This window comes from Armigeres subalbatus, chromosome 2 (assembly GCF_024139115.2).
Source record: "Armigeres subalbatus isolate Guangzhou_Male chromosome 2, GZ_Asu_2, whole genome shotgun sequence".
Classification (NCBI taxonomy): Eukaryota; Metazoa; Arthropoda; class Insecta; order Diptera; family Culicidae; genus Armigeres; species Armigeres subalbatus.
Window position 1 is genome coordinate 92,404,924 of NC_085140.1, and position 21,394 is coordinate 92,426,317.

The 21,394-nt window shown below is 40.3% G+C and overlaps 1 protein-coding gene across 1 annotated transcript in view; it reads right to left on the reverse strand.

Annotated features, from left to right (window-relative positions):
* Nucleotides 1-1,628: 1,628 nt before the first annotated feature.
* The window catches only part of LOC134209968 (uncharacterized), a 34,556-nt gene continuing 14,790 nt past the window's right edge, over nt 1,629-21,394 (reverse strand). Inside the window, exons 2-5 of the mRNA XM_062685986.1 lie at nt 18,602-18,877; nt 4,802-4,882; nt 4,677-4,741; nt 1,629-4,611 (exon numbers count right to left, since the gene is read on the reverse strand). Of these exons, the coding sequence (XP_062541970.1) occupies nt 1,932-4,611; nt 4,677-4,741; nt 4,802-4,882 (2,826 nt within the window). The 5' untranslated portion in view covers nt 18,602-18,877 and the 3' untranslated portion in view covers nt 1,629-1,931. The remainder of the gene's footprint in view (nt 4,612-4,676; nt 4,742-4,801; nt 4,883-18,601; nt 18,878-21,394) is intronic.

Genomic DNA, 21,394 nt, shown 5'->3' on the forward strand with positions numbered 1-21,394 from the left:
AGAACGGATGCTAGAGGATTGAGCTAATGAACGGATGCCAGTGCGCTCTTCCTGGCCATTTTATTAAATCATGCCGAAATTTTTCAAAATGTGTTCACAATTTCCAAGGAAAATTCTTCGGAATTTCCACTTCATAGCTTTTCAGAATTTCGGCTTGATGAGTTTCAGTGTAATGGTTTATATGGCCAAATGACATATTCGGCTTAACAACTTTCGGTCTTATGGCCTTCTGCCATATCAATGGTTTTTAGCCAAACGGTCCTTCCTAACGTTTGGCCGAAAGTTGGTCAAATAACATTGTCGGTCAAATGGCCGTTTCTGCCAAACGACCATTTCTTCCAAACAACATTTTTCGCCATTTTTGACCTATTCGGCCGAACGACATTTTTGGCCGTTTATTCATTTCGGTCAAATGACATTCAGTATAATGGTGTGTTCGGCCAACCGCACTTCCCCGTTCAAAAATTTGATTTCTACGAGAAATTATTTGGATTTCAACGGGAAATCCATTAAAATTTCAACGGAATTTTTTTTCGGAATTTCTTTTAAAAAAATCTTTAGATTTGTGCACATAAACTCTTGAGAATTTCCACGAAAACTTCCTTTAAAATTTTTAGGCAAACTTACTCGAGATTTCAACTAGAATGTTGTTGGAGCTTTGAAGAAAATTCTTTGCATTTCAGCGGAAAATTCTTTGGTACTTCAACTGGAAGTACTTGGTTTTTACGGGAAACTTTTTAAAACTTTTTAAAGGAATTCATTGGTATTTTTACGAACAATTCTGTTGAGATTCAACGACATGCTTCGGAGATATCAATCGGTAAATTCTACGGAAATTTCACTAGTTTTTCGGAATTTCTATGGAAATATTTCGGACGTCAAATCTGGAACGGCGACAACTATAAATCATCAGCGGCGTAACAGATTTTAAACGGCGGCGCGCCAATGCGAAAATGTCGTGATGCCGAAAACTGTCGGCGGTAGCGGCGTAGCGCAAGGGCGCACACCTTTAGCGGCAGATAATGTCTGAACATGGTTTTCCGGCGGAACTGATTAGGTTGATACGCGCAACGGTTGATGGCTTGAAATCAAGTATTTGGATTGCGGGCAAAGTGTCAACCTCGCTTGTGACCTTAGATGAATTGAAGAAATATGACAAGCTTTCAAATTAGTTGTTCGAAATTGCACTCGAGAGGGCGATTAGGGCGATCAGGCTTGCAGAGGAACGGCACTATCATCTCATGGCCGCTTATGCTCCTGGGCTTCGCGGATGACATCGATCTCGTTAGAATCGATCGCAGGGCAGTAGTGGAAGCTCTTTACCCACTGATGAGGGAAAGACATGTCTGCGGGTAGACACGACACGGTGGTGTTGGTGCTGAGGTTCTTCCAATGTTTGTTGTGACTCCAAATTACAATACAACACATAGATTTTCCATTTTTTCGTTAAAGAGTACGATGAACAGCCTTCCTTAACACTAATATTAAAATTTAGACGTATAATTGCTACTTTGACAGATTATGGCTCAAGAATAATTGGATTGCCCTCAACGATGGAGCAGAGATCAAATAAATAAAAATAATAATTTAAAATGATCAGTTCGGAGCAAATACAAGACATTGCTGAATATTGCACATAACAAATCTGTATATTATAATAATGCACTCCTGATGGGTAAACCAATTTGTGTCTTACAATCATGTGCTAAAATATATCGGCTTACTACATACTTTAGTCTTAATTGTGTTTAGATAATACTGACTTAAATGGAAATGTAACACTTCATTCACTTGTAACGTATTTAGGGACGCCAATTTAAAATTATACCAATGGTAAAATAGGCTTAAAAATAGAAGTTATTTAAAACATAATGACGTTACCTTAAATTCGTTACAAGCTAAGTGTTAAGAAGCAAACAAAGAACTGCACGCTATTCTATCAATTTTTCATTCGACAAAAATTTCAATAACGTTGAATGATCCGACGATCCACCAGCTAACGTGTTCTCTTTCGCCGTATGCTTCTCCACATTCGCTATGCTCAACGTCGAATCGTTCCCTTTTTTGTTGGTGACACTTTTCTGTTCGATCTTCTGACTCTTTTCAATCGCCTTTGGTAAATTTTCGTTCGGTTCCCCAAATGGAAACTTTCGGCTGGTGTCATAAAAAATCAAACCATCGGATCCTCGTCGATCGCGCAATCGGTCATTTTTCACCACCGAGAGCGGCGTTTTTGCTTTCACGTCTTCTGCGCTGCCCAATTCATGGAGCTTAGTAATATCCTCGAACAATTCGGCCGATTGCGAGTCGTGACGCTTTCTCCCAGAACCAAAGGGATACTGCCGGGTCGTATCGTACCCCAGTAGCCCGTCCGAACCTCTACGCTGTCTGCGAACCCCGATTATCTGATCGTCGTGGTGACTGGCCTGGTTATGATGTTGGAACCAATTGTCAACGTCTTCGATGCTCTCGCGGCGACCCATTCGAGGTGCACCGCCCTTCACTGTGACCATGGTGCCCAGCTTGTCCGACCCTTCGATTACAGATCCGGCATCGGAATTGTTCTCGAACCAGTTGTCCACGTCATCAACGCTCCCGTGGAAGTTGACTGCCTCTTCGACTTCGGTTTTCTCGATTTTTTCAAACTCTGGATCGAAGCAGTCGTCAATATCCGAAGATTTGTTCGAGTTCTCCGATTCTACTAGTTCGATGCTGATGTCTTCCAGTTTATCTCCTGGATTAGATTGTCTGCCTAAAACTTCCAGAAGCTTCACAGTATTGGGGTTCGTCGGGTTTGGATTATTCAGTTCTGAGTTGATTTGGTCCTCCAAGTACACCTGGAACTCCTCTAGAATGCTACCACCGTTGTTTTTGTCGTTGTAAACGCTATTGATTACTTGGGTAACGTCGTGGTGTGGAAGAACCTTGGAGGATACCAGGAAACCGCCCAGATCGTAGCCCAGCAGGTCTCGTGGAGGTGATCGTTTAATATCTCCGGATGGAGGCTTCATTCGTTTGGGCACAGGAGGTGGTGGTGGTTCGTCTTGAGGTTTGGACAAACACTCAATGCTGCCGATGGTGAACTTTGGTGTGGGAACTTCTAATGTGGAGGTTGCACTGCATGGGGAATTATCATTTGATTTTGTAGATATTTTTCTGGCGACTAGACGCGATTTCGGTTTTACGAGTTCCTCTGCCGCATGATGGCCAGATTCTTCAGGCGTGAAGGGAACAACTTTCTGATGCGCCTGTTGTAAATCCATATTAAGGAATGAACTGGAACTGTTGCTCTTTACAAAGCCGCTATGCTTCGGGCTTGGGCTCTTATTTTCCGATTGTACCACGTGGATGGTAGACGGAACCGATAAAATTCGTTTCAGTGTTCTTGGTGAGTGGGCTTTGTCTGGTTCTACCGGAGCATCGAGCTTCTTTGGAGTACTGGTAACTGTGTTCGACACGTTTTGTTGAAATTCTGTTTCTGATTCGATCCTCGGTATTTTGTGAACCACACGAGGCGATGGTGGGGAAGGCTGGGCTGGACGCATACGAATTGGTCCGGATGATGCAGAGTCATCGGTATCTTCGCCGTCGGCCATGGGTGCTACATACTTACTGAAGTCTCGATCTGGCTTACGTGGAGGAGTTTCGATTGATGCTTCGGTTGTTATAAGATTCTTGGATGACTTCGTTTCGTTGTCGTGCTTATGGTGCATGTTATGCATGTGTTCGTCATCGTCACAAATATGGCGTGATTTACGCTTTCTGGGTATGATGACGGGTTCTTCTACGGGAGCCATTCCTATGTACCGGTCTTCGGGATAGTCTTCCAACATAGCCATTAAAAATTCCGCTTTCTTTCCGAGACTTGTTTCCTTTACCATAGATTCATCAATGTATTTGATCAAATTTTTATCATCATTACTCTCGGATGCGGAAACATCTTTTGATGTCTCAATTTTTGAATCCTCCATTTTTTTCTCTTTTTCTGACTTGACCACGGGTACAGTCACTATAGTGTCTGGTACGTCTTTCGGGTCAGGTTTGGCGTTCATAGTCAGGACATTTTGCTCGATGAATTTATCGATTTTATCCAGATCAGCAATCCCTTTTTTGGCACTTTTTCTTCTTTCAGTAACTACTGGTTCATTGGACAGTGCATCGGACAGGTTTTCTCCGAAGAACCGATCGGATTTTCGGTTGCCCACGTGGGACACTTTAGTGGTTCCATTATTTAGTGCCGCTTCCATTTTGGAAGAAGGTTCCATTTCTGTCTTGGTAGGAATTTTGGAAAAGTCGCTGAATTCGTCATCCTTCAAATCGATTTCGAAGCTAGACTGTGCTTTCATTGGAAGGCCCTTATCAACCGTATCTATGGGTTTTGATTTGATGACGACGTCATAAGATTGACGACGGCTTTCTGCTCCAAAAACATCCTTAAACCCATTCCTTACTTTTAATTTGACTTCGGGCGGATTTCCACGTTCGAGAGTGGATCGTTTCTTCCGCGGAGGGGCCACCGGTGCTCTGTCGATGATTTTAGACGAATCTGGCGACGATAATTGTTCGTTATTCCAATTATTTACGGGGTCCGGTTTTGAACTGGTTTCTAACCTACAATTAAGCGATGAACATGATAAAGTCATATTTAGATAATTTGATCATTGATTAGATCTTACACATGGCGGCTCAGATAAGTCTTGTTGATTCCTTGTTTGCTTTTACCTAATCCGTTGGGACACATCTGTAATGAATAGAAAATGTTTAATTCTGGTGTAATACAAAATTCAATTTCCTATATTACGATGCTCCCGAAATTGTCCATTACTCTTCCAGGGCGCATAGGTCTACCGGCTCGCGGTTCCTTGCAAAGGGAGTTGCCCATCTGAAAAAAGTGAGAAAGGGGATTGATTGTTTTACATAATTATGTAATACGAAATTCTTTGTTGTAGTTGTGAACTTTACCCTTCCATAATGGATGATCTAGGTCGGCTGTGTTAAATCACAGAAAAGAGCTACGTCCTCACTTTCAAGCTTTACAGGAAAGCTATTGATCCCGTTTTACTATACCCTGAAGATTCAGATATCCGAAGCCTTTTGAATATTTTATGTCTGAGAGCATGCAAATGAATCTGATATGTTTATGTTATACGACCCCAATGCCCGGTGCCACTTCGGAGAAGAACACTACGTGTTCCACCAGAATGGTTCAAATATACACGGATAATACACGGATAATCTGGTTCAAGCCGACTTCTTGGACAAAACTTTGTGACTTCCCAGCTCTCCATATTCAAATCCTCTCGACTTTTTTTTGTTAAATCCAATATAAGGTCGAATACCAGATCAGCAACTTGTACCAGATCAAGATAGTAATTATCAAAATCTGATAAATGTTGTAAACGTTCCTTGTAAACAATGGTTTCAATAAAATGGACACAGGAATAGAAATAATTTAATCTCATGTTTTAAACATATTTTGAAAGTGTATCTGAACTTATTGAACACTTTGTATTTGTATATCCGATAATCATCATTCAGAGTTATAAGTATTTGTAAACTTTTCTTACTTCACTTTAACAAAATATTTTACGAATACATCATACGAATACATTTCGTTACATAAGAGAGTTTGAAAAAAGGTTTTGATCTCTTAGAATTAATGACCAAAACTCCAGGACTTTTTGGAGCACATAAAAGAACTGAAATAACTCGAAAAAGTAATAATTTAAATTCTGTACTACAGAAAGAAGAAGGTCAGCAGCTGTTGATAATTTTTTTGAATGAATCATATCAACTCAATAGTTATGCTGTGACACTTAACGATGCTCGAATACCAAACGCAAGACTTTCTTAATCGTGTAAATCAACCATTAGAAATTCCAGGACGTTTTGAAGATCCAAAGAGTGTGTACTTAGAAGCTTATACAATTCTCGGGTACTTATTCAAAAGGACGTATGTGATTTTGTAAACAAAGATTCAAACGTCGATTAGTCCGATCTGATAGCCCTCCCACGCAAACCATCACCATAGACAGATAGGGGGAGGCTTCGGCTACCTGTTGGTGGTGTTGGTTTGCGTGGGAGTGCCATCAAATCGGACTAATCGACGTTTGAATCTTTGTTTACAAAATCACATACGTCCTTTTGAATAAGTACCCGAGAATTGTACAAATAATAAGTACAATTATGCCAACTCAACGAATCAACTGAGACATTTAGCGATACATAATTCAAAACTTGGATGATTGGCTTGGATTTTGGAGGACGACTTGCGGACCCTCCGCAGACTGCGTGGTTGGCGAAGTGCAGCCATGAACCGAGCTGAATGGAGAAGTCTTTTATGTGCAGCACAGGCCACTCCGGCCTTAGTCTGATGATAAATAAAATAAATGATTGGCTAGACCAAAGGTATGATTTTTATTTTTTTTATGTTTGCCTTTCTCGTACAACAAAGTTGTACCGAAAGGCTATCATTTCACTCCGAAAACGAAATTTTTATAATCGACTCAGCTCGTCGAGCTGAACAAATGTCTGTCTGTCCGTGTTTTTTTTCTTCCTAAGCAATGGAGAAGGAATCTGCTCAACAGACATCCTGGGTTGTCCAGGAAGTGCGGGGTTAGGGATCACCTCCAACAGCAAACGAGGGAGGCAGGACTACATCCCCGACCCGCTAAACCGTTTCCATTGCCGCCAAGCCCATAGTCCCTTCGGTACAACCAGAAAGTAATGCTTCAAAGGGGGGCCAGTGCACAACGCACCCTCGAGGTTAGCTGCGTGTCCTTGCAGCATCGAACTTCGTGACTCGCTTTTTTAGAAGAACACCATGGTATCGTGCCAGCGCATTACCGGCTTTCCAGGTGGCCTTACCACGCCCTATGTCCTCGGAAGGTGGGAAGGGTCGACTGCGCGCCTGCTTCCCTCTGAACGACTGGTATCAAGAATGTTGATGCCGCGTGCACCCCAAATTGACCTTTCTGCGATAGGGCCTATTCGCCAGCATACAGAGGGACTTGCCGACGCGGTGACTACGCCTGCCCCAGCCTTGACGAGAATCCCTTTCCGTCCTCGGGCTCGGAACCCGCCCGGTTGACCGACGCCGCGAAAGCGACGATACCATGTTGTTCTTCGCGCGGCCACTTGTTCGATAAAAGGATCGAGTTCGACCACAGAGCATGACCACCGGTATGACCCATGAAGCCGACTCCGATCCCTTGGACCACCTCTTATTTGCGCCTGAACTAGCCATCCTTGAAGCCACGCGCCATCTTCTGTGTAGCTCCGAGACGATTTGAGCGATAACCAATAAAACGGCGTTCCAGCCAACTTCATTTTTACACATCCTCCGAACTAGGTTGTCCGGGGTAGTGTCCAGACCACATGTGGCAAGCATGTGGTCACGCATTGCGCGAAAACGTGAGCACACGAACAACACGTGTTCCGCCGTTTCCTCTAAACCTGCGCACACCAAACACTCGGACGAGGCCGAGCAAGCCAGCTGCGTTACCTGCACTGTGATTTTGCAGCACGCTTAAATGCCGGGCACATGGAACCCCCCATGGGGTGCTTGCTGTTCACAGCTTTGCTAGAACAAATCAAACAATTGGGAGGGTTCGTGCAGCATTGTGCCTTATGTCCCTCCAATCCACAGCGTCGGCAGAGATTGCTTTTGTCAGGGCCTTTGCAATCCCATTGCTTGTGCCCCGGTTTCAGGCACTTGAAGCAAACTTCGGGTTGCTCGTATATGCCTACAGGACATACCGACCATCCCACCTTGACGCTCCCTAACTTGACTACCTTGGAGTCGTCCGCTGCAGATAGCCGAACCAATGCTACCTGCGTCCCTGCCGGACCTTTCCGTACCCGAACGGCTGCGGTGGGCGTATCCACTTCACACTGTCGCCGCAGTGCCGTGACGAGCTCTTCGACTTCGGTGATCTCGTCCAGGTCTTTAACCCTTAGATTCACCTCCGTCGTGAGTGCCCTCACCTTGACCGTCTCGCCTAGCTTCTTGTAGGCCGCGCCCTTTTGCGAGACGCCCCGCTTCAGCTCGAGTATCATCTCGCCCATCCGGGTACGTCTTATTCGACGTACGTCGGCGCCGAGTTCACTGAGCTTGACGTCACTCCTCATCGCCTTCAAGACGTCCGAGTACTTAGCCTCGTCCGCCGTGATGACTAGGGCATCGCCCCTGGAGCGATTGGCGCCTACCCTAGACTTCTTGCTACCCTCATTCGCCTGGGACTTCTTTTCGGACCTTGACGTCTTCGGTTTCCTCTTGTTCTTGACCAGGGTCCACGAGGCGTCATCCCCCTCTATTTCCCTGGTCTGGTGCGGCTGAGAGCTCTCACCCTGCCGTAGCCCCTTACCACCGTCTTTCCTGGGTGGACGGACCTTTCCAGGTCCTTTCTCCCCCGGTTTTGGAGGTACCTGGCCGGGGTTCAGCTTCCCAGCCCCACTACCCTTGTTCGGGGTAGTAACCCTCCGCGTTTTGGAGCGGCCCCCAGGGAGCTCATCCCCTGGAGACTGTCTCCCCCGTTTTTGTGTCTGCTCCGTTGGAGCAGTCACCCCCGACGTACCCGCAAATACTTGAGCCTCAGTCTGGGTAGATTTTGGCACCACCGTCTTCGCTGGCACGCCTTCGGTCGATTCGACCTTGCCCGAGTCCGCGAATCCTTGAGCCTCAGTCTGGGTAGACCTCGACTCCACCGATTTCACGGGTTTACACTTGGCCGCCCGACCGCCCTCTCCAGCTTGGCGTCCTGCATCGACTTTCGAAGTTTCTGCAAGCTCCTCTTGAGGTCCTTGTTGATATTATGCTTCGATGACGCAAAGTCGTTGATGGCGTCCAGCTGTTCCGTCGCCACCTCGAAGGCCGAAAGCCCATCGTGTTTGCGGTTCATCGCCTCCACAAGCCATGGGCCGTCAATAACCCCTACCGGCGTTTTTTTAGCCGAGATGAAGGTTAAGTGACCCACGCTGGCGCTGCGCACTGAGCTGCCGACTATTGCCTCTGGCCTCCTAGGCGGAGACCTGAACAACCCACCTCTTGCGAAGGGGTTGTCGCCTACACTACTACCACTAATTGATAATTAATTGAAACTGTCTGTCCGTGTGTATGTGTGTGTGTGTGCGTCTGTGCACACGAAAACCGAAAAACATTGGCCAACTTTTCGTATAGTAATTTTTAACCGTTTTCCTCGCAACAAGTTGCATTCGACGGGCGACAAACTATAGTTGATCACTATTGAATTTCATAACGATCGACCGTTGCGCTTAAAAGTTATAAAGGAAATGGTACATCGACCCATATTAGCACCATATAAGGTTGGTGTCTTGGCTAAATGCGAGAAATGCAGTATCACTACTCGGTGAATTAAGTTGAGTTTTTTTAAACTTTATTTAATCACTCTAATAAAGTTTTAAAAAAAATAGACCGAATGTTCTGAGCTCCAGCATGTTTTGGAGAACAAAACAGGTCTGCAGTGCAGTTGAACTGTTGGAAAACTGTTCGAAGAGACCATTAAAAGTAAAAAAAGTTATGAGTGAAATCATATCTTCTGTGTGGATTTGCTGGCAGGCTTGTAAAATGTCATCTTCATGTCATTTGACTAATTTGTTCATAACTTTCTTTAGAAGCCAAATTTTTTCCATAATTTTAGATGTACTCATAACGCTTGAGTAGGGCTATAGTTTTGTCCAAGAGTACATTGCTCTTAATATAACATCTGAGGCTGGAGAGTGAAAACTCTCCAAAATGTCACGTGTCATTTGACATAATGTCATTTGAATGACATTTTGCCTCCCACGCCCCAGATCACATATTTACAGCAATGTCTTGTTAGACAAAGTTGTAGCCACATTTAAGCTCTATAAGTTCGCCATACATCATGAATTGATAGCTACCTTCAGGAAAAAGTTCTAGGAAAATTATACAAACGAATGCAAATGACATTTTACAACACTGTTTGCTGGTATACTTTGCGATGCACGAATAGGGTGATCGGGGCAATATGGACCAGGAAATCGTTCCGAAAAGCGCTAAAAAGCTAAAAAAATCATCATTCAAAATTCAAATGTTACTTATACTAGGGAGTATTACCTTTTATAGTATGGCCCACAAAAAAATGCGAAAATGTTTTTTAACTTATGTTTTTGAATTTATAATTTTGACTAAGTCCAACGTTTTGTATGGATCATAGAAATCAAGATTCAAATGTTCTCCTGTGACTCAGAATAAATTATCTCTATAGTTTGTTTTACCCAAGCCTTATACCCTGGGAATCTTGTAAGCAAATTTTGCTTCCATGTATTTCCTGCTGCATAGTTGCTTGGATTTCAACACGGAACGTCCAAAATACATTCCATTTAAATGCAATGCGGACCAAAATCTTGCGGAAAATCTACCCCAGTTAGAAGACGATCTTTACTGTGTTGATATTGTGAAAACTCAAATTCTTAAATCTCATCCAAATTTTAAATCAAGCGCGAGTCAAACATCATGGCACAGAGAATCGCTCATGATTCGACTCGCGGTTTGCATCATTGTTTAATTTCTACGTGTTATTCTCCGTTGAATTAATTGAATTTACTTTTTTTGCTTAAATCAATGGAAAATAAATCCATAAGTAACATAAAATACGTTTTGTGCTTTTTGAAGCGATATCCTTTTTGGCGAATAAGCGGAACGATGCGATTCTGCATGCAAAACTCAAGCACGATGCTCTCCCTGCAGAATCGCAAGCGATCTGAAATGGGACGTAATTTTTGATTTTCTGAGCAGATATCTATTCAGTCTCACTTGTTGGAACAAAAACCGTGGACCATATTCCTATTTTTCGAGGTTCGAAATCATTGCTTCTATTGCTACATCTATATTCTAACAAAATTGTATACACTAGACGATCAACAGCTGAAAGGCATTTAACTGCAACGCTTTTTAACTGTAATTCGATAGTTGCAATAGTTTTGCAGATATCGGACAGGGAACCACTAAACTTCAAAATTATACGAAGCTCCATGGCAGCTACATTGAGCTGCCCATTCAACGTTTGAAGAAAGCTTTGACTTCTAAAATGAGTTGCCGTTTATCGAACAGTTAGCAAGCTAAGCCTTGTATCTTTAGCCTTGTATCTATCGGCAAAATGACCCTACCTGTCGTTTGGCACAAAAGTCAAGAATAACAGGTTAGGCCAAAATTCATCTAGTCACATTCCATTAGGGTGAATAAAACGTTTGTTCCAAACGGTATTAGGTCGAAAATGATTTGACGGAATATAACATTCGACAGAGAGCGACACACAGCCGAAAGGCTCATTCGGCCGAATTGGTAATTTGACCGAAAAAGTTGTTTGCCCTAACAGTTTATTTGCCTAAAATTGTCATTTGGCCGAAATGGTCGTTTGGCCAAAAAAGTCATTTGACCGAATAGATCATTTGACCGAAAATGCCGTTTGGTAGAAATGGTCGTTTGGCAAAAAGAGTCATTTGGCTCTGCAAAACAAACATTGCAGCCAAACGGCTTTTTCTGCCAAAAAAACCTATTCAGCTAAACGGCTTTTTTGGCAAAGTGACCAATTCAGCCGAGCGACACTTGCCAAATGACCAAATTACCATATGGCGGGGTGGGGGTCTTAGCCAACCCTAGAAAAAAATTAGCCCCCCTAGGATTTGAAAAGTTAGTTAGCAGTGATATAAACTTTCCACATATAGCATAATGAATTATTGAAAAAGTTTGAAGACATATTCAGCCTATCAAGACAAAATTTTCAAAACGACTTATCTGCTTTTGTAAACAAAGATTCAAACGACGATTTGACGAATATGATAGCTCTCCCACGCAAACCAAAACCATCAATAGGTAGATAAAGGTTTTCGGTACCTGTTGATGGTGTTGGTTTGCGTGGGAGAGCTATAAGATTCGTCAAATCGTCGTTTGAATCTTTGTTTACAAAAGCAGATAAGTCGTTTTGAAAATTTTGTCTTGCTATCATAATGAAATTAGTGGAAGACAAATAAGCTTTTTTTTCATTTCTGAGAAAGATTCCTGTGTGGCAGTGAAATTGCACTTGTTGATAGGGGAACTGTACCGGTTTTGGCCATGGCCATTTGGCCAATTTTGCGAATAACTCCAAAAATAAAGCAATTCGCAAGAGTTTTATTAGTTCCAACAAGAGATATATCCCTCACACTTCAACGTGCTTTCAACTGCTCGATTATTTTCGAAAAATATGTATTTTTCAGGGTTGGCCAAATTAGGCACTAAGTTGGCCAAAACCGGTGCACTTCCCCTAATTATGAAAAGGCAATATCGATTTGCGGGAGAATTCTTTACGGAATCTGTGAAGGATTGATTCGGAATCCCTCCACGATTTGCATCGGGATTTCTCGACAGATTGCTTCGGAATCCTTTGACGATTTGCTTCTACATCCCTGGAAAATATCCTCCGAAATCCCTGAACATTCCCGTCGGAATTTCTGGAATCTCTAGAAGATTCTCATTGGAATCCTTGAAACATGTCCGTCGGATTCACTGGAACATTCCCGTTCAAATTCCTGGAATATTCCTGGAAGTCGAAATTCCTAGATGGCGGAGGATACAGTGACCTGCATAATAAAAAGCCCACTTTACGTTTTTCATACAAAATGGTCAGCTTTGGAGATCTAGATCTCAATTGCGTGTGAACCAATTTTGCTGAAAATTTGACCAGAGCTGTACATATTCATGAGATTTTCATTGTAATCCTTGGAACATTCCTGTCGGAATCCCTTGTGGATTGCCTGTAGAATCCCTGGAGGTTCCTTTCGGTCATCGAAATTCTTGGAAGATTCCCGTCGGAGTCCCTGGAGGAGACATATGCAAAAAAAAATCCTCTGCCAACTGGTGGGAACCCGACAGTGACCCGTCATACGCTATCAATTTGAGTCGTTGTGGCAATCATCGGCTGGTAAACAAACGTACTTCGATACTATGCCCTACAGCAGAAACCACATGCTTAAAAAAAAGAATATGGATGAGTGTGACTGATCCGCAATTGTCTTAGGTGGTTGGACCGTATTTATTACATTACACTAAGATAGCTTATTGAGGTGGTAAAATATTCGACAATTTTTGAAAAGAAGCTCAAACTAGAGAAAATAGATGAAGGTGCTATAGCCCCTCCTAGCCATCGGGGCTAGTTACGCCAATGCGGAAAAATCTACGGAAATTTCAATAAATCGTCTAAATTTCCACGAAAAATTCTGCGGACTTGAATCGGTGTGAAAAATTATAGACCACTGACGTGGCAAATTTTAAACGGCAGCGTGCCGATGCAAAAATCTCGGCGGTGCGGTGCGTGGCGTGGCGAGGCGGCGCACACCTCTATAGATTACCTGTTAGAGCTGGTGTTCCCCAAGGCAGCATACTGGGGCCCATATTGTATAACATTTTTACTTATGACTTACCTGATTTACCACCAGGGTGTCAAAAACCTTTGCAGATGACACGGCCTTTTCAGCCAAAGTGCGAAGCCTTCGTGTCATTTGTAGTAGATTGCAAAAAAGATTGGATATTTTCTCTATTTACTTGCAAAAATGGAAAATTTCCCCGAATGCTTCCAAAACTCAGCTTATATTTTTTCCACATAAGCCGAGAGCTTCTTATTTGAAACCTTCTAGCAGACATATTGTCATTATGAATGGGGTTCCAATCAATTGGTCTAGCAAAGCTAAATATTTAGGACTTCTGCTAGATCAAAAATTAACTTTTAAAAATCACATTGAAGGCCTTCAAGCCAAATGTAACAAATATATTAAGTGTCTATATCCACTTATAAACAGAAAATCAAAACTTTGTCTTAAGAACAAACTTTTGATTTACAAACAAATTTTTAGACCAGCCATGTTGTATGCTGTGCCGATATGGACTAGCTGCTGCAATACCAGAAAGAAGGAACTTCAGAGGATTCAAAAAAAAATTTGAAAATGATTCTGAGGTTGCCTCCGTGGTATAGTACCAACGAACTTCATAGAATTTCTAATATTGAGACATTGCAACAAATGTCCAACAAAATAATTTCCGATTTTAGACAAAAATCGTTACAATCTTTTATTGCAACGATTAACTCCTTGTACCCTTAAGTATAAAATAGGTTAAGTTTAGAGATTAACTAATTAACTAATGCATAAGTACCATCAGTACCAGCTATATGCCACAGGTAATTAAACTCGATTCTGTTCTGTTTGCGCTGCGCACGAGCCTAAACTAGAAAGCTCACGAACATGCTGTTCGCACAGACGGCACAAGACTTTCATGCAGCAGTAAGAAACAGTTTGTCTAAGAAGAAAAAAAGGTGAAAAAATGTCGTGTTCTTTTTTTTTGGCAAAATGTTTTGGTTTGTTCGATGCATGAAATTTGACTGGATAAAATGTAAACAATCGCATAATCAAAGTGTTTTACTGTACATTTTCCAACACTGGTCATAAAGCTCGTAACTTACATCATTCGGATATCCGTGTTGGGAATGCATGAACGGGATTGGTTGGTTCTTATATTTTTACTGGGTAGGACAAGAATTGAAATTATTAATAGTTTATCGTAAATCATCAAAAGTTTCAATGAAATTGACAAATTGCTGGAGAGTTTCCGAGTCGATGGATATATAAATCTCAAAAATCCATCGATAGTTAAAGGCTCTATTAACGTTCAAAATCTTACATGCTTTCGTGACTGTCCCCAATTTTAGTCCCCAGTACCTTCGGGTAAGACGTTGTCCAACGTCAAAACTAAACATATGTAAATAATATTTCTTTTCATTTGAATCATTATTCTACTAGATTTTTTTTAAGAAATGTTCTGGAATGCCAGGAAATTTTATTATCAGATTTGAGTCGAATTCCCCAGAAAAAAGTTTCACCGACATCTCGTTTCCCAGCCCAAACTTGTTCCAGTAAAAGATGTTAAAATCACCCAAAATGGAAGAGCAGAATTACAAAAATAGTATACACTCATTATAATGATGTAAGCTTTTTCAACTAATGTAGGTTGATTGTTGACATGGGTCAATTCTGCGTAGATCGGAAGTTAAGTGCACGAATGACAGAATGACTCAAAATATTTGAAATGAATTCAACCGATTCACCGAACACCATCTAAGGAAACTTGCTCTGGTTTGATGCGTATAATTGTGACTCTACTGGTCGCATCCAACGCATATTCCGTAGTCTTTCATTTGAGCTGAGTAAATCTCACGTTTCAGTATACTATACCGTAAGCGCTTCGCAGTGGCCGAAAACTGATCACCACATTTGAGTTTATTCCACAAGTAAATTTAATTCTACTATTTTCTCTATTGAAATGTGCAATCAATGTGAAGCAATAGGCTTTTATTACCTACTTATTTCTAGGCTATTTATTTCCCAATTTTACCTTCTACTAAATTAAATTAAGAAGACTATAAAGCATACATTTACACAGTTGGAAATAAAAAAGTAAACAAATCCGTTTCAAGTGAACTATTCAATACAAATTGTAGTTTCTGGACAACATTGTTGAGCATTCATATACATGAATAATGCATTATTTTCATATTAAAATTACTTATGCGCAGTCTATCTAACTGAAAGCTTCGGATTTAGTTAGTGGTATCACAAAAATAGTAAAAATAAATAATATCTATAGGATATGGTGGTGCGGTAATCCAGAATTAAAAATTTAAAGGCAAAAGAGCATAAGTCTAGAGTGATTTGAGAATATGTCGTATGAGCTTCTCTTTGTTTCCTTTCTCTTTCGACTATTACAAAGCTATACCAAAGTTTACTTCGGATTTCTTGGTAAATATCTAAAGGCAATAGCTTTGTCTAGCGTGTAGAAGTGGAAATGTAGCAAAAAAAAATGCAAAACTAGCCTTTTTTATTAGCGAAAGAGAGCGTGAACAAAGAGAGCCTCTCTTTTGTACATACGACCTATTCTCAAAGCAATCTAGAAGTATTCAAGCAGATTCTGTATGCGTCGTTTGGCTGATGCTAATAAGCCCAATTGGATAATAAAAGAAGTGTTTGATCTGAATGTAAACAGTAGAACTGTAAGCAATTACCTTTGTGAATTTGGCCTTCAGATCTTCTTCAAGTATCAGAAGCCTTTTACTAAGAAGGCAAATATCGTTAAAATTCTAAAATTTGCAAAAAGGTATGTTTCCAAGCCAAGGGACTGAAAAATCACGGTGGCCATTCGAAGTATTGAGAATTTTTCGAAGAATTTACTACAATTTTGAAATTCTCTTTTGTTCACTCTGTATTTTCATGCCCTATATGGCCCATGATCGCATATTTGTAACAAACGACACAAATAGCCATGGGAGAAATTGAACGATAAAGTTTGTGATATTCATTAGTATAGAAATCTAATTCCTTTTCAAAAAAATCCGAAAATCTCGCAGACACTTTTTGCAGTTGAAATCATCGGCAGCAATATCTGCATCGCTTGGTATTAGAGTGCAAATCAATTGAGTTGATTTTTGTCCAAGGTATATGGCAAACCGGTGGAATAATTTGCCAGTGTTACTATTATGCGATCACTATGCTCATTGTTACAAAACAACTTGGTAGTTTGTTCGAGATTTTTAGATCAAACTTGCAGATTTCACCAACTAGCAACTTGCAACAACTAGCAATTTGGAGACAATTCATGCGCCTAACTCAAAATCGCAAAAAATGCAAATGTTATTTAATATGCGATCATGGGCAGCACAATCACAAAAAAATGTTAAAAACAAAATCAAAAAAGATTGAACATTAGTATTTGTGATGGATGAAAATAATAACACATTGTTTGATGCCATGCAGTCCTTCCCTGTCTGTATAACCTTTGATCGAAAATGGCGAATTTGTCTGAGGACTTGTCACTGTGAGCCATGGCAGTCATCACCTTCCGTTAGATCGGCATAGCTACGATGCTGGCACGGAATGAGGGAGCTATTGTGGATTGCTCATAACAAATCAAACGATGCGTGTAGGTGTCACTTTAATACTTCACAAGACGTTGACGCTTTTGATTCGATCGCTGAATCCATATTTTCGTTTCCAATGTGCTTTGTTGTCCCATCCGAAGTCAAATCGAGCAATTAGATACTGGACGTGTAAGTGGAACAAGCGTTCTCCATCGATACATGAGAGGTGGGAAGACTTCGCCACTGGCGATGCTATGCTGTTTAACGTATTGGTTAACACCCAGCATCTCCGGAGATTGGCATCGAACTGGGCCTCTCGGCATGTGCTAATTGGTTTTCGAAATGATGTTCGGATTTATCTGTCGATAAAATTTTGCGCTTTTATTATCAACGTCAAACTATAGTTATAGGAAAAACTGCACAACAATCAAAATTATAGCTGTTTGTTTGCGCTTGTTCTATTTGTCAGAATAATTTGCATTGAAATCAATATGAAGATATGTAAATTCCCTAAACATCTTTAAATTTGTCTTTTGTTTTGTCATCGGAGTTATTACAAGAGGGCCGTCTCTTCGGATTGGCTGAATGGAAACGTTATATTGAATCAATGCCATATTAAGAGGGAATGACTTTTTGACGTGTTTGGTGTTTTCGTACCTTAGCAACATTCACGATGACTGTATTCAAATTCCCTTGGTCAGTCACAGCTTCTTTTAAGATGTTTTCTCGACTTCAAGGCAGGTATGTTCCACTAGCTGAAGAAAAGGCACCTCCCCGAGTCAAAATGGTTTTTTGATACTTACTTCATATATGTAATATATGTAAATAATTTAATTGGAAAAAAAGGAAACCCAATTTTAGTACTTTCAATTTACTTCCACTACGCTTCGTAGTGGAAACGTAGGAAACGTAGTGGAATTAAATGGAAAGTACTAAAATCGTCTTAGACAGTTAAAGACATTCCACTAAAAAAGCTTAGATAATTTTTCTAATTGAAAAGACAAAAAAGAATTTGTGGAATACTTCCCACATTTTATTGTTCATCTAGACATAACGATATTGTGAAATATAACGCCTTAGCGTCACTCACTTATGATGTATCCCGCGTCTCCACCTTCACACACTGGAATTCATGTGAATTCACGATGATGTGGCTTTGAGGACATTCATGAAAGAGTTCAAAAATGACTGCCGTAATAGCCGTTTTAACCCACCCTCACGTTTTTGAAGGCACAAACGTCATTTAATAGGACACCAGAAAATTTTGGAAGCGTGATGTTTTTAAATTGGATTCTAAAGTGGTTTCTCTTAAAAGCAAGGATGTTGCCGATCAGATTCAATTAGAATTTGGTTCATTTGACAATAATTTATTCCAGAGGCCAAACTTGAAAAGGTGATGAATGTTGGGCTCCTTACTTAGTTGAACTCAAAGAGAAAACTATGGAACAAAGCTACATTAGAAAAATACAGCGCCGCAAATCCACCAACCCATTTCCAAATTCGTCTTCTCTAATGAGCTACAATTATGGTTGGACCAAAAATAAAAGATTAGAACATAACATGTTCTAATAAATACATTTAAAATAAATCGTCAACATTTTCCTATTCATATTCGAGTCGCATGTAGATGCCAGAGAAATGTGCTAACAGTGATGGAATAAAGCTAGATAACTCACCTTCCCGTATTTCCGATGGGGAGCTTATCGTAAAATCCGTTGCAATGACTGCTGATGTTGCTGTTGTGTGGGAACGATGATGATGGAGACAGCATTGAAGACGTCCCAGCAATTACCGGGCGTCTCCACAACAACTGATTACTAAGCCGATGCAATAAACGTCCGGCTTACGTAAGCAGTTTTTGTTGGTGGAAATCTGTTTCTGATATATGTCGGGTTGTTGTGTGTGTCGTTTCGGTTCTCCAACAGATGCTGTCAGCACAGGATGACCCAACACTGGAAAAATAAAATGCATAAAAGATTAATTTTCTTATCGACTTTCTCGTACAACAATTTATGCAGATATTGAATCCGGAGATAATTGAAAAATCTCTCATCATTTCTGTAGATACACACTCATTATATGTACCATATCATGAGAGAAGTTTTTCGTAAGCTATAACAGTAATCAACTGATTCGGGGAGATATCTTCTTCAATTGCTCTACATTTCAACTAGAACTTGGCCTGCATTTCAACTTACTGTTCAATTAGCATTTATTCAGCTGTTAGTTTAAAAAAAATCTATGCATTTCCGTCACGATATCATGTAAGATTTCGAACGTTTATAGCGCCTTTATCTTTCAATGGTTTTTGCCTTTCTCGTATACTAAGTATACATAAAGGCTATTGGATCACTCCAAAACCGAACTTTTGATAGAAGGCTCGGAGACCCATAGTGTTATATTTGACGCAGAAAAATATTATTTTCTATTGAAAATTAACCAGATCGGACTATGGGCTCGGAAATTATAGCCAAAATACTATTTTTCATAGAACAATTGCGTAAAAATGTTTCTCATTTTCAGGCACTCATCCTTATCCGATTTACTAGCAACAAGTTGCATTCGACGCAGAATCCTGTCTCATTGTTTCCTATTGAAAATTGGCCATATCAGACTATGGACCCGGAAATTATGGACACTCGTTTTTCAGGCACTTATCATTAAGGTGAATCGTTTCAGGGGCACATAACTCGAATAATAAACGACAGACAAAAGCGAAAAGTAGTTTTTAGTTTTTGCTCACCTGCAGCATACACCAAAAAAATGTTTCCAGATATGCTAATCGCCTGAAAATTTACATTTGTGCGAGCAAAAACGCGAGATGAGGGCTAGCACGGCCAATGCGGCTGCCATTTTTGGACTCTGTCGTAATTGACCTTAACCGATTTACTCGCATTGCATTCGACGCAGAATCTTGTCTCATTGTCTATTGAAAATTGGGCATATCGGACTATGGACTCAAAAGTAATGGCTAAAATATTTTTTTATAATGCACGAGAAAGGCACCATCACCGCTAGGTGGATTGCTCTTTATCTATTTTTTGTGGAGAAAAAAATTAATATTGTGGAAAATATTGCAATTGTTGATTGCTAATATTGATTTATTTATGGAAATTATATTTTTTTCTCAATGGAAAATTCTTCTCATATTAATGCAATTTTTGCTTTTAAAAGTGCTAATTTATTTTAGTTTTTTGGAAAATTCTTAATTGTTTATGGAAAGTTTGCATTTATTTAGGGAAATCTTATATTCATTTATTGATTACATACCTTGATTTCCAGGGTTGTTACGACTACGCGGATTTCGCGATTTTCGCGGATTTCGCGGTTTTCGCGGATTTGGCGCGGATTTACTTAACGATTTTAGGGCTTCGCGCGGATTTGGCGCGGATTTAGTTTTTGGTGAAAATTCAACAAATAAATCTAGATCTAAGGACGTTTATTTGAAAATTAGTGGTCTAAATAGATGGGCTTTATTACCGTTAGCATGTTCTATAACATGCAAAGTTTGAAGTCATTTACTCACATTATTTCTCGGATATTCACAAGCCCTTATTGAATACCATGATCACAGTTTTGAGCATTCATTAAACAAATGTTTTTAGGAGAGGGGCGCTACTTGTTGTAATTTTTAAGCTATTCTGAAACATGACGCGTCTTATTTCGTCGTAGTTTCGAGATACTTGTCAGTTTCTGGTTGATGTTTTACGATGAATCTCATAGCATGATATATCATATTATGCAGATGCTTTATTTTAATAAGTTTTCCGCAGAAATTCGTTGAATTATTAAAATCCAATTTTAAATAGTATTTCTGAATAAAAATTGCAGTAATTTCAGGAGCAATTTTTTGCGACATTTTTGGATAACTCCTTTGGTATTTTTGCAGGAATAATAAAAAAAATCGAAACCTCTCGAGGAATTTTCAGAAATATTCTATGAGGAATTCAATAAATAAATTTCGACAGCCTAAAGAGGATTTCTGCAGAATTTAAAATCCGAAAAATTATAAAGAAATATTTTGGAGGAAATTCCATTGGAATTTTTGGAGCGCTGACCACAGGAATTACTGTCAAAAAATCCACAGGAATGTTCCCGGACGTTTATCCACAAGAATTCATCACAGAATGTCTGCAGAGATTTCCAAAACGATTTCCACAGGAATTGAAGGAGGAAATTTTCTACTGTTTTTCCGCAAGAGTTTTTGCAGAGATTTCCAAAAAAAAATACTGTGAGAATTTATGTTGCGATTTTCTCCAAAATTCCTGTTATATGATGATCACAAGGGTTTCTGTAAAAAATCCTTAAAAATTGCACCTTGAACTAAACGAAAGATATTCCGGGAGTTTTTCGGCAGGATGTCACCAATCAATTTCTGCAAGAATTTCCAAAACGATTTTTGCAGGAATTAATTAAGGGACATCCACATGTAGTCTCTTTAGTATATTTTACTTGAATTTATGACAAAA